The 13312-nt window shown below is 39.9% G+C and overlaps 2 protein-coding genes across 2 annotated transcripts in view; one reads left to right on the top strand and one right to left on the bottom strand.

The window, feature by feature from the left end:
• LOC140232499 (HEAT repeat-containing protein 3-like) overlaps positions 1-2926 on the bottom strand; it is a 105457-nt gene extending 102531 nt beyond the window's left edge. Inside the window, exon 1 of the mRNA XM_072312593.1 lies at positions 2766-2926. Coding sequence (XP_072168694.1) covers positions 2766-2918 — 153 coding nt within the window. The 5' untranslated portion in view covers positions 2919-2926. The remainder of the gene's footprint in view (positions 1-2765) is intronic.
• A 603-nt stretch (positions 2927-3529) lies between these two features.
• The window catches only part of LOC140233500 (importin-4-like), an 83861-nt gene continuing 74078 nt past the window's right edge, over positions 3530-13312 (top strand). The window contains exon 1 of the mRNA XM_072313618.1: positions 3530-3652. Coding sequence (XP_072169719.1) covers positions 3587-3652 — 66 coding nt within the window. The 5' untranslated portion in view covers positions 3530-3586. The remainder of the gene's footprint in view (positions 3653-13312) is intronic.

Below are 13312 nucleotides of genomic sequence, written 5' to 3'. Positions count from 1 at the left end.
CCACAACCGTCTTATTTCCTTTGCTAGATGTTGGAAGCCGCCGCTCAAAAATATTTGAAGCATGTGCCGAATAGGATCAGCCGCGCAGATACAAAGAGAAATGACTCGTGTCTCATTGCATAATCACCAGCCACTTTCAAAGGAAGAAAGGTCTTTGTGATGGTAATTACTTTTCACTATCCCTTCTTATAATAAAGGTAGGCCTAGGTGGTACATACACGAGGATGCGCGAATAGAAATCGAGTAAAAAATGCTGAAATAAAGATGAAAATTACTAGACTGGGCATACCCGGGCACTAATCTGATATATCTATCAATAAAGAATTATACTTGGAAGATTATTCCATATTAGTTTTATTTGTGGAAATTAAGCAGAAAAGTGATAAAACCAGCTTTCCCGGATGGTACAGTTTTAAACATTTTCACATGATACAGCTCTGATTTACACTTTTGCACAAATTTCTGGATGGGATTGACTTTTGTTTTACATGCTTTATCATTAAGAGAAATTTCATTTCATTTGATAAATAAATAAACAAAATATGACCAACATGATAACGTTCAAAATAAATCTTCAGATTGCTCAGCAAGACTGCAGCATAGCATCAAATATCGATCATCAAAGGCACAAGTTCACCTGTGGAATTCTTTTGTACATCAATAGAAATCTGACAACTGTTTGAATAATTACAGCCAGTTGGAACTCCATGTCTAAAATCTCCATGACCTAAATTAACCATACATGCTACCTTGCTTGCAACGCACAGATGCACTGCTGCACATGCTGTTGACCGACAATTATGTCTAATTCCACAAAAAACTTCTCATTTATAATAATGACATTTGCTGGGTCAGTTTTTCGCTTCTTAGACAGACACCATTGATACATATGCTATTGCGACGGTTTTCAACCGTTTTGGTCGAACGCAACTTCGACCCAGTTCCCCCCGCATAAAAATGGTTATTATTTTTTCCAGCTTGGTTTTCAAACCAATCTGGAAAAAATACAGATATACAGGATTAATCAGTAAACATTTTGACTCACCTCTTCCACTGTTTCCTCCCGTTTTCTCCACTTCTTTGCAGCACTCCCCAATTCATCACCGCCTTCGTTTGAAAAATGACCGCACGAATGTCTACGGCAAGCCAAATGCTCATTCACAATATTACGAAGTTAATTTAGTGCTCACGAACAACTTACTAGTAATTTACTTTAGTCAATAAACAAAGTGTACCGATATAGTGATGGAGCATTTAGATTTAGCTTGCCATAGACGTTCGTACGGTCATTTTTCACATGAAGGCGGCGATGAATTGTGGAGCGCTGCAAAGAAGGGGAGGAAACAACAAGAAAACAGGAGGAAAGAGTGGAGGGGTGAGTCAAAATGTTTACTGATTAATCCTGTACATATTTTTTCCAGATTGGTTATTGAAAACCAAGCTGGAAAAAATAATAGGAACCATTTTTATGCGGGGGGAACTGGGTCAAAGTTGCGTTCGACCAAAACGGTCGAAAACCGTCGCAATAGCATATGTATCAATGGTGTCTGTCTAAGAAGCGAAAAACTGACCCAGCAAATGTCATTATGTTGAGAAGTTTTTCGCGGAATTAGACATAATTGTCGGTCAACACATGCTGCAGCGCGGTGGGGCCAACTTCACGGTTCGGTTTTGCCCTAACCCCGGGACGCTCCGTGTTCACAGTTACACACTGTGGGAGCGTCCTGAGTCAATAGAGTGCTATATCGGTAAGCTTGAAAAACATACACAGTCTGTCACAGATTTTCGCGCCTCCGTAAGTTTCGAATTTTACTAGAAAAAAAAACTTACTTTTATAGTATACATAAGATTCTTATCTAATTCCTACCATACGTTCACCTTGTTCTTGTTCACACTGGTCCAATGATCTTGAAAAAACATTTTTTTTACAGGTCCATCTCCTAGCTCCCCATCCCATTCACCATTTTCGAAATCAGTATGCAGTACACTGCGCACGTAAATATTCATGTGCTGGGCGGAGTCGCAATGCTTTTTAGCCTTCTGACAAGGCCTGCGCGCGCGTACCCACCCAGAAAGCAACGCAATATACAGTGAGAGGGTTTGCCACAACAGTGTGATACGGCCTTGCCATAAAGCTACAGCTGTACAGATGAATTGACGGCCAGCGCATGCGCACAAGTTTCAAATCCATTGACTGTATAAGATGTCGTTCTCCCAAGTTCCTTTCGACCGAGTCGTATTTAACTCAACATGCTCAACAATGACAATTCGAGCAGAAATGGAATATTGGCAGGACCAAAAGTTGAACGCAGTCAGTCTTCAACATTATAACTTCACCTGTAAGTCTTCATATTACAGAATTTTTGCTCTTTCATACTGATATTTAGGCGCTATACTTCGCCTGTCATGATCATATCTGCTAGTGCTACAATGCGCAGCCCCAACACTGCGTGTTGGGGCTGGTCGCAGTTAGTTTTGCCCATGCATGATAGTCACAAATCTCTGAATCTTTAAACAGATTTGTTAAAAGTTACTGCCAGACCAAGGGGGCCAAATACTTCATTCAGATTATAATCCGCCGTCCAAAGAAACGGACAGTAGGTCCTACCCACAAAACAGCAATCATGCATGGCATGCGCCATGCCTGTGGCTGTGCGGAAGCCCGGAGTCGGCCGAACGATTGCCGTCGGCGTCGTGTCGTCGGCCGGCCCGGTTGAGCCCAGCTAGCCCTGTGCTGTATGTAGCTGTATTTACCCCAACCTTACCCGTTCAAGCAGTCCCACCGTCTTCAGCTGTACATCTGCTTTGGTGTTGACTGCTGCTGCTAATTCCTCCTCCTGTTGAGCATCCTTTACGCTTTGGAGGCCAGTAGGGGCTGATTTCTTGGTCCGATACTTTTTATTCCTTGTCTTTCCCATTTTTGCTTGTATGAAATATATTCTGTAGGAAATAGATCTAGTTAATGTTTCTAATTTCATGCGCTCCTTTCTTCGTTGCTGTCAAAACATCCCCGACCATGTGGGTTGGATGAATCACGACCCTTGAACTCAAATTCTGTAGTCGCCAATAAACAGCAGTTTACTGTATTATAGTTCGCAATGGGAAAATGGGGGTGTGGCGTGGAGGCGTGGATTTTTCCTCTGACGGCTTGGAAAAGCCTATCAGACAGATCACAGCAGACATCACAACCACATCACACACGGCTCATCAGCTCTCACGCTGGGCTCGGCTAGATCTCCGGCCTCTCTAGAAATCTAACATAGGGCCTCGCCTTGGACTGATCTTATGAATTCTGCCTCTGAAGTAAATATTTGAGCGTCGTCGCAGACAAGTTACAGACCTAACCACAACTTCTTTTCGAATGTCTACAAGCTGGATGTATAACTAACGTTAGGCTCGGGGGCTAGGGTACCTCTCTCCGATCTGCTGCCTGAAGTGATTGCAAGCAGTAACAAGCGCAAGGACGGATAACGTGTGTGTTTAATCTCTAGTTTTAGACCCGATCCTTCTAACGCAGTAACAACGGTTATAACGTTAGACTGAGACTGAGTTAGGCTTACCCCCAACAACAAAGCTGAAAGGGAAGATGTCTTCTGCGCTCGAAGGTATTCTTCTGAAGCTTCTCGTGCCGGACAATGCTGTCATTCAGCAGGTAAGTTAATCATGAATGTCTGGGCTTCACGACTGGTGTCTAGACTATTATGAGGAAGGTGACGGTGAACGAACCCGACCCGGGCGCGACCCGGGCCGTGTGGCGTGGTCAGTGCCAGATCAGAAATACAGAAGTCAGCCCGGGAAATCCGCTCATGGCTCAGCTCTGTCTCACAAGGCACTCTTCCCCTCATGAGCACCTCTGACTCTGAGATACTCAAGAGGCCCCCTCCCCACAGTGTTTATGAGGTCTCCTCTTCATCACTTATCATCCATCTCACATCTGATATTAAGTGTTTATTAAATGGTCGCAAATTCGCACTGAGTAGACGTTCTACACACACATGTCCACTCTCCATGATGAGAAGAAGAAAAAATTATATCTGTTATGTTTGTTTTGACAAAAATCGAGCTTTATGAACTGATATGTGCAGTGACTCACCGAATCACGGGTGCCAGTAACTGTGGGAAGGATATTGAGTCATGGTAGGGGGTAGTATCACGGCACGGGTAAGCCTAAATTTCAACTCAAGTAGGGAGTTCGGTGAGATTTGGATTTTTTTTTTTATAGCATCCCTATAAATTTGGTATCATTGGAAAGAGCACACAAAGAGATAAACAATGGTGGTAAAATCAGCTCAAACCTTTGAATATTGGCGAAGTTACGAGCAATTTTAGCTTCCCGAGTCACCATTTCATGTCTGTCGCCTTTCATTCTGACATAGGCAAAATTACCAAAGAATTAAAGTTTGATGCTATATAATGCAAAAAAAAAAAACAACAAACAAACAAACCTCCCAAAACCCAAACAAACTTGAATTCATTACAAAGTAAACATTCTAAACTATCAGGAGACAACAACAAACAAGGAATGATAAGTACCCTCAAAACAATGTCAGATGACAATAAAAAAAGAGGCTGCAATTACATGTGACCCGTTTCAATGCTAGGTAGTGATTAACTATACACAGCCCAGTCGCCGCTGTACATACGTAGCGCGACAGGGCTGTACCAACGAAGCTCCAAACACGAAGAGGGTCCAACGATCGCATGCGATCGGATTGAATTTTGATACTTTAGATCATTTTTTTGTCACTTCAAACTCATCTGACGAACAAAATGATAATGAGACTTCATATCTATGCTATGAATATTGAAATTTAGATTTAATAACTTACCTAAAATGATGGTTATATGCAGCATGTGTGAACGGTTCACGAACGGTACATCGTCTTTCACGCCAGGCCATTTCCAATATCCGGGAGGTCACATGATCTGAATGCCCTTTCAAAAGGTCGCGCTGTCGACCGTGCTGCTACACCAACACTCAAGCAGCGCATCGCACGCACGCAAAAGATTTCCGCAGAGATCAAGGCGCCATTTTGAATTCTGCAACGATGAACCCTGACGGTGTTAGGGAATCCGCCAGAAAGTATCATTTTTTGGTTCCACGGACTTATCACGAGGGCTCTCAATGGACTTACGAACCTTCTGTAATACAAGCATGCACTTAAGGTGAGTAACGTTTGGTAACGTGTACATTGTTTATAAAGAACGTATAAATTTTCATAAGTTTTGTAGTTGTGTTGTGGTTCCCCACTTTGTAGGTGCCCGCTCGTTGGTCAGACGCTGTATTCGCGTAGCGTATTAACAGCGTCTGGTCGGGCTAGGTAGTGATAGGATGGCACATCATTTACAGTAATAATGATAATCATACAAATCTATATTGCATATGTAATGATTTAATGATTATATATATCATATATATATATATATATACACATACACACACACACATAGAGTGAAACCCTGTTATAACGAGTTCGGTTATAACGAGGAACCGCTTATAGTACGTGGTGATCTCATTGGTCATGTTTTCCTTTACGTGTAAACCTATAGCAGAACAAATCAGTTATAATGATTCCGGTTCTAATGAGGACAATTTCGGTGCATCATGATAAAGAAAAACATAAGCAATTTGATCGGATATAACGAGGTTCCATTTCTTGACTATTTAAATTGCCGCTTTCAAACAAGCGACAAACGAAACATTGAAAACCGAAATCACACTATCCATGTCTTTTTTCCGTTTTGCAGAGAACTGTTCCTTCCATTTTTTCTTCTAAACCATGCGGTAAGATACAGGAATGCCTTCTGATGTTCCTACTGAATTATTAAACATAAGGCCCAAAAAAAAAAAATGGTTTGTTTGCCCTTCGCGACTGACCGAAAATCACGGAAATTTCAGGTCGCATTTTTTTTTTTTTTTTTTGCTCTTTCAAGTTTATTTTTTTCCACAATTTTCATCTTCTACAAATTTGTGAATGGTTTTAAACCCAAAATTATCCATTTTAAGCTAGAGAAAGAATAAAAAAAAGTCTAAAAATGTTTGTTTTTTTTCATCTCATCGACCCGTCGTAATTGTGTTCGGGCCGCGCGGGTCCACAGGCTACGTTTTATAGCATGCATTGCATGCTACAATGTAGCTACCTTTTTGGCTCACATGCGTGCACGCGCACGAAATCCAATCAATGCATGTATATACATATGCACTTAGTACAGGGCTGCACACTGCCGACCAGTTATTCGCGCTAGCTTGCGCATTGGCGCTGCTCACGCAAAGCCATGCCATGCAATACATGCAAAGCATATACAGTGTAACTGCTTTTCGTTTGCTTGCGATCGGCAGTCATGCCAGACAAGAAGCATTGATAGAATTAGAAGCGCACGCATTTCTGGGTCATTTTACTCACGATCCGATCCCAGCTTCGCAGCAGCGTGGCAGTTGACATGTTAGAACTAATTTGCTTGTGTCGATTTTTAGAAAAGTAAAAACGTATTCGATATTCAGCGATACAGTAAATGGATCTGATTGCGTTCAGTTTCATTTTACACAGTCAATTCACAAATGAATATTTTCATTTGTTCAGAATGATCTCACAATGAAGATAGGCGCAAAAAGGATCACGAAATCGGCCCTTCCGTGTACTTTTTAAGAACGCATGCACAAAATGTGAAGAGATAATACTAGGGAGAAAAAAAAATCATGAAATCATCGCAGTCCCGCTTACATATTTGAGGTAGAAATCGTCCAAAAAAGGATCATGAATTCGGCCGGCCACGTCGTACACCTTTCAAAAGCTCATGTACGAAATGCGAAGAGATTATAGAGGAGAAAAAAAAAATAAAGGACACATTTGGTACGTGCATCATAAAAGATTACAGCCGAATAAAAATTCATGAAATCAATGCAATCCCGTTGAAATTTGAGGAAATAATAGGCGCAAAAAGGATCTTGAATTCAGCCCTGCATGCCGTGTTGGTTATCAAAACGCATGCACAAATGCGACGAGATTATCGGGACAAAAATAAAAAACACATTTTTAACCCTTCTGGTGCGTGCATTACAAAAGATTACATCCAAAGTAATTAATGAAATCGCCACAAACCCGCTGATATTTGAGGTAGAAATAGGCGCGAAAAGGAACGTGAATTCGGCCATGTCGTATACCTTTTAAGAACGCATGTACGAAATGGGAAGAGATTAGCGGGAGAAAAATAAAGGACACATTTTCATCCCCTTTTGGCGCTTGCATCATATAGATTACAGCCGAGTAGTAATTCATGAAAATTTCGCAATCCCGTTGAAATTTGAGTAAACAATAATAGGCGCAAAAAGAATCTCGAATTCGGCCCTGCATGCAGTGTATAGTTTTGAAAACGCATGCACAAATGCGAAGAGATTATCGGGAGAAAAATAAAGAACGCATTTTCAACCCTTATGGTGCATGTATCACAAAAGATTACAGCTGAAATAATTAACGAAATATCGCAATCCCGCTGATATTTGACGTAGAAATAGGCGCTAAAAGGATCGTAAATTTGGCCGTGTCGTATACGCATGTACGAAATGCGAAGAGATTATAGGGAGAAAAATACAGGACACATTTTCAACCCCTTTTGGCCCGTGCATCATAAAGATTACAGCCAAATAATAATTCATAAAATCATTGCAATCCCGTTGAAGTTTGAGAAACAATAGGCGCAAAAAGATTTTTGGCCGTGTCGTATATCTTTTAAGAATGCATTTACGGAATGCGAAGAGATTATGGGGAGAAAAATAAAGAACGCATTTTCAACCATTCTAGCTGGTGCGTGCATCACAAAAGATTACATCCGAAATAATTTATGAAATCGTCACAATCACACTGACATTTGAGGTAGAAATAGGCGGAAAAAAGTATCATGAATTCGGCCGTGTGGTACATCTTTTAAGAACGCACTTCAGAAATTCGAAGAGTTTATCGGGAAAAAATAAAGGACACATTTTCAACCCCTTTTGCGCGTGCATCGTAAAATATTACAGCCGAAGTAATTTATGAAATCGTCACAATCCCGCTAATAGTTGAGGTGGAAATGGGTGCAAAAAGATTGCAAATTCGGCCCTGCATGTCGTGTACCTTTCAAGAACGCATGCACAAATGCGAAGAGATTATCGGGAGAAAAATAAAGAACCCCTTGTATCGCGTGCATCAGAAAATATCACAGCTAAAATAATTCATTAAATCATCGCAATCCAACTGACCACCAAGAGCAGGTTACGCAGCAAGTTCGTGCACTGATGTTTAGAAAAAGTCACAAACGCATTTGATACAATCTGATTTTGTTCATTATCATTTCACACTAATTCACAAACATTCAAATTTTTTCCTGTCTTTATTTTTAAATTTCTTGTGCAATAAATAATGCAAGTTTAAAAAAAAATATTAATCTGTAAAATGTACATAGGGGGGGGGGGGTACATCCATAAAAAACAAGAAAATAAGTTTGCAAGTCATTTGATGTTTTTTATGTTGTCGTTGTTGACCGGTAAATTTTCTGTTCGGACCTGTAAAAAATGGTAAAACTGGGCATTTACTGGTCTGACAGAGACAGGTCGGACCGGCAGAAAAAATGGGTTAGTGTGCAGCCCTTCACAAGATGGCTACTTTTGCAGCATCCGTTACCAGCTGTCATGGCACCAAAACTGTTTGGAGTTCAGTTGCCAGCATCTCACTGGAAGGTACTTTTTTTGAGCTGTTTGCAAAATTTAACAAAGATGAACGTTATAAGTGTTTGTCAGTGAGTGTTTCTGCCTCGCGTACCGGGCCCTGGCAAGACGTGAATTTGAATGAATCTCTTGGAGTTTTGAGTGCAGTGACATGGAAAAAAGGGTACCCTGTATTTAAAAAAAAAACAAAAAACAAAAAAACAAAAAAAAAAACGACCTACCGACTCTCTTGGGTTTTGACAATGAAGGGCAAACAAACAATTCTTTTTTTTTTTGCCTAATCATTCGATTTTCTTTTTTGCGAGATATGCGTGCGTGATATTAGGTCAGACCACAGCGCAACAAGAAAAAAAAAGTAACGCATTCAAAAACTTTTCATGTAGCGATACTTGTGGCCAAAAATGGACAATTGGAATGCGTGTGGAACTCATCATTATATCCTTTCCAATTTTAGTTCGGACTTCCAGTTCTTTTTGCTGGTAAGCAAATATGAGCGTGGATGATTAAAGTCGAAATAATTGCTGAAATCATCACGATCCCGCCGGGTGACAGAACACATCATTGAAATTTTGAGGAAAATCGGACAATCTGTTCAAAAGTTATGAATTTTTGAAGTTTTTGTGCAGTAACCGCTGGATGAGAAGACTACTGCAATGTACGATGTCACATGCGTACAACAATATAAGGAAAATATAAAGAGAATTTCACAAAATTTCATCGTTTGAAAAAAGTACACATTCCCTTGACTTGTTACCGCCATATGTCATGGGTAATATTATTCCCCCTACCTTTAGAAAGAGGCAAGTCAAATGCTCTTTTGTTATGCGAAAAAAATGAAAATATGTTGAATTTTCTTTACATTTTCTTTATATTGTTGTACTCATATGACATCACAAGCTGTAGTAGTCTCCTCGTCCAGCAGTTCCATCACAAAAATTTTAAAAATTCATAACTTTTGCATCAGTTGTCCAATAAAGGAACAAAATTAAATCAATTCATCTGGACTTACTGTTTTAATTCCGAGAACGGTTTCACGTCCGATCCTGGACGCTTCATCAGCTCATCTGATTTGATGGCGGGAAGGCGTCGTTGCTAATCGGCGCAGACGCACTACCGACGCTATTGTTCGAAGTCAGTCGCCGAGGAATTCTCCGGATAAACAGAGCTGTACACCCGGGAGAGGTTATCCACATTTTGTAGCCAATGTACAATATTAAGTCAAAAATCAAGGTCAAAGGTCAAAGAAGTCAAAGGTCAAAATTCTGCGCAGAAGCTTTGAAGCCCTCACCTAGTGCCATCACATTAAGCAAACGGAATCGAAATCGGGTTAGAAATGGCAAAGGAGTAGCATTTTGTAGCAAAATGTACAACACAGGTCAGAAATCAAGGTCAAAGAAGTCAAAGGTCAAAATTCTGTGTAGAAGTTTTGAAGCCCTCACCTAGTGCCATCACATAAAGCAAACAGAATCGAAATCGGGTTAGAAATGGTGAAGGAGTAGCATTTTGTAGCCAATGTACAATATAGGTCAAAAATCAAGGTCAAAAGTCAAAGCAGTCAAAGGTCAAAATTCTGTGTAGAAGTTTTGAAGCCCTCACCTAGTGTCATCACATAAAGCAAACGGAATCGAAATCGGGTTAGAAATGGCGAAGGAGTAGCATTTTGTAGCAAAATGTACAATACAGGTCAAAAATCAAGGTCAAAGGTCAAAGAAGTCATAGGTCGAAATTCTGTGTAGAAGTTTTGAAGCCCTCACCTAGAGCCATCACATAAAGTAAACGGAATCGAAATCGGGGTAGAAATGGCGAAGGAGTAGCATTTTGTAGCCAATGTACAATATACGTCAAAAATCAAGGTCAAAGGTCAAAATTCTGTGAAGAAGTTTGGAAGCTCTCACCTAGTGCCATCACATAAAGCAAACGGAATCGAAATCGGGTTAGAAATGGTGAAGGAGTACTTAGCATTTTGTAGCAAAATGTACAATATAGGTCAAAAATCAAGGTCAAAGGTCAAAGAAGTCAAAGGTCAAAATTCTGTGTAGAGGTTTGGAAGCCCTCACCTAGTGCCATCACATAAAGCAAACGGAATCGAAATTGGGTTAGAAATGGCGAAGGAGTAGCATTTTGTAGCAAAATGTACAATATAGGTCAAAGGTCAAGGTCAAAGGTCACAACTGAAATTCTGTGTAGAAGTTTCAAAGCTCCCATGTGCTATCATATAAAGCAAACAGAATCAAAATTGGCTCATAAATGACAGAGAAGTAGCAAATTGAACATTTTGATCACACACGGACGCACACACAGACGGACGGACGCACAGACACACACACACGTACGGCGCCCGTTTCATAGTCCCCTGCTCGAACTCGTTCGGCGGGGACAATAAAATGTCAAATGACAAGGATCTATTTTAGGCATTATATAAAACAAATGTTTTTCATTTGTGCAATGGACAGAATATTTCATTCGGTGAAAGATGGAATGTTTGAATCATTCAACTCGGCTGCACCTCATTGAATGAATCATTTCATCTTTCACCTCATGAAATATTCTGTCCATTGCACTCATAAACATTCATTATATGTATACTATAGACCTATTGGGAGAACCATACATTATGGGGGAGGCATACCAGTCGCCATAGCGGCATTTCTAATTTTTTTTTTTTTAGTTTTTCTAGAACTCTTTTCTTTTTTTTATGCCTCCGCCACGAAGTGGTGCCAGAGGCATTATGTTTTTGGGTTGTCCGTCCATCCGTCCGTACGTACATCCGTACGTACGTCCGTCCGCATTCGTTTATGCGATAACTTGAGTAATATTGACTGGAATTTTACTAAACTTGGTCCAAGTATAAAGCATGATGGGGCAATTACTTGATTAGATTTTGGGTGAAATCGGCCAAAGGTCAAAGGTCAAGGTCAAATCATTAAATTGTATCCGTTTACGCGATAACTCACGACTGGATTCAGCAAATTTCACCAAACTTTGTCTGAGGATGATGTATGATGGGACAATTACTTGGTTAGTTTTTGAGTGAAACTGGACAGAGTTCAAAGGCCAAAGATCAAGGTCAAATCCTAAAATTTATCTGTTTACGAGATAACTCAAAACTGGATGAAGCAGCTTTCACCAAACTTGGTGCAAGGATGATGTATGATGAGGCAATTAGTTGATTAGATTTTAGTGACATTGGCGAGAGGTCAAAGGTCAAAAGGTCAAGGTCAAATGCTAAAAGCGTTGCTATTTCTCCCATATCCATGCAATGTCCGAAGGTAGTTTCTTGAAACCTAGTGTAGACATGTACTACTGCATAAAGATTCTCCAGAGAGAGTTTCATGTCATAAGGTCAGAGGTCAAAAGGTCAAAGGTTAGTTGAAAATGTTACAATTTCACTTTCTTGCAAATGGTTCAATGTATCTTCATGGAACTTGGTACATATGCATGTACTGACTGGCAGGGCTTATCTATAGGGAATGTAGGGGTCATGGGTCAATAGTCAGGGGGTCAAAGGTCAAGGTCAACTCAAAATTTTACTATTTCCCTCATATACTAGTATATGCAATGCTTGCATTATTGTTTTTAAAACTTGATATATATTATTATCTAATGGAGATTCTCTGGGAAATTTCCAGCCAGAAGGTCAAAGGTCAAAGGTTAAGGGTCAAAGGCCAGGTTTAAATGCAAAAAAAAAAAATCTATTTTATACTGTAATTACACTCTTTCTTTATATCTTGAAAATTACTGCATAAACTTACATAAAATGGTCAGTCAGAAGTCAAGTAAAAATCCTCAATTCCCCAAATACATGTACCTGCACTCTTAGACAATTATAGCAAACCTAATTCAAGGAATGTGAACATTCAAGATATTTCTGACAAACCTGTCATTTCGATATTTTGCCAGTCATCACACATTGTGAAGACCATTGTACCATACACCTTTTGAGAGAATCGTGCACTATGGCCGAGGCATCAGTCGCCATAGCGACATTTCTAGTTTCATTCTGACATCGTTAGGCTTTTTCAGATTTACAGATTCTAAGCACAGGAAACCTTAGAAGCACATTTCAATTTCAACTCTAAAGTGTTTTAAAAGGTTGATGGTCAAGCATTGAAAGTTAGTATTAGTTGTGAATAGACTACACTTAATGAGTGAGCAAAATAGCAGCTTAATCTGATAATCCCTTCATAGTGGTTGCTACAGAGTTTCATATCCTGTTCTTTGCATAGAGCACCACTGGGTGACATGAAGCCCTTGAAAAGACCCCAGACTTTAAAGGCTCATTTCTCAGTACTGGTTAACACTTTTCAGAGGGTGTATTTTCTTTCCATTCTTCAGATTAGTTAGAAATATGTTTGTCAATTGAATTGAGTTTCACATCATTTTAAAGATTAGAGTCTGCTCTTTCAGAATCTGCCCTAATTAAAACAAATCATGTCTAGGGACTTTTTGATGGTTTTGGGGATACAGGGACACATTTGGTCTTTCATACACATACTTCATGAATGCCTTTTTGTCTCTGATGTACATACGTAGAATATCCATGTCGATGTGTCTGTCTATGTGTCTTAGTTCTATGTGAGCTTTATAACATATGCATTAACTTAAATCATC

Source organism: Diadema setosum, chromosome 9 (genome assembly GCF_964275005.1).
Source record: "Diadema setosum chromosome 9, eeDiaSeto1, whole genome shotgun sequence".
Classification (NCBI taxonomy): domain Eukaryota; kingdom Metazoa; phylum Echinodermata; class Echinoidea; order Diadematoida; family Diadematidae; genus Diadema; species Diadema setosum.
Note: the sequence above shows the minus strand (reverse complement) of the source record. Positions and strands in the feature narration are given on the sequence as shown.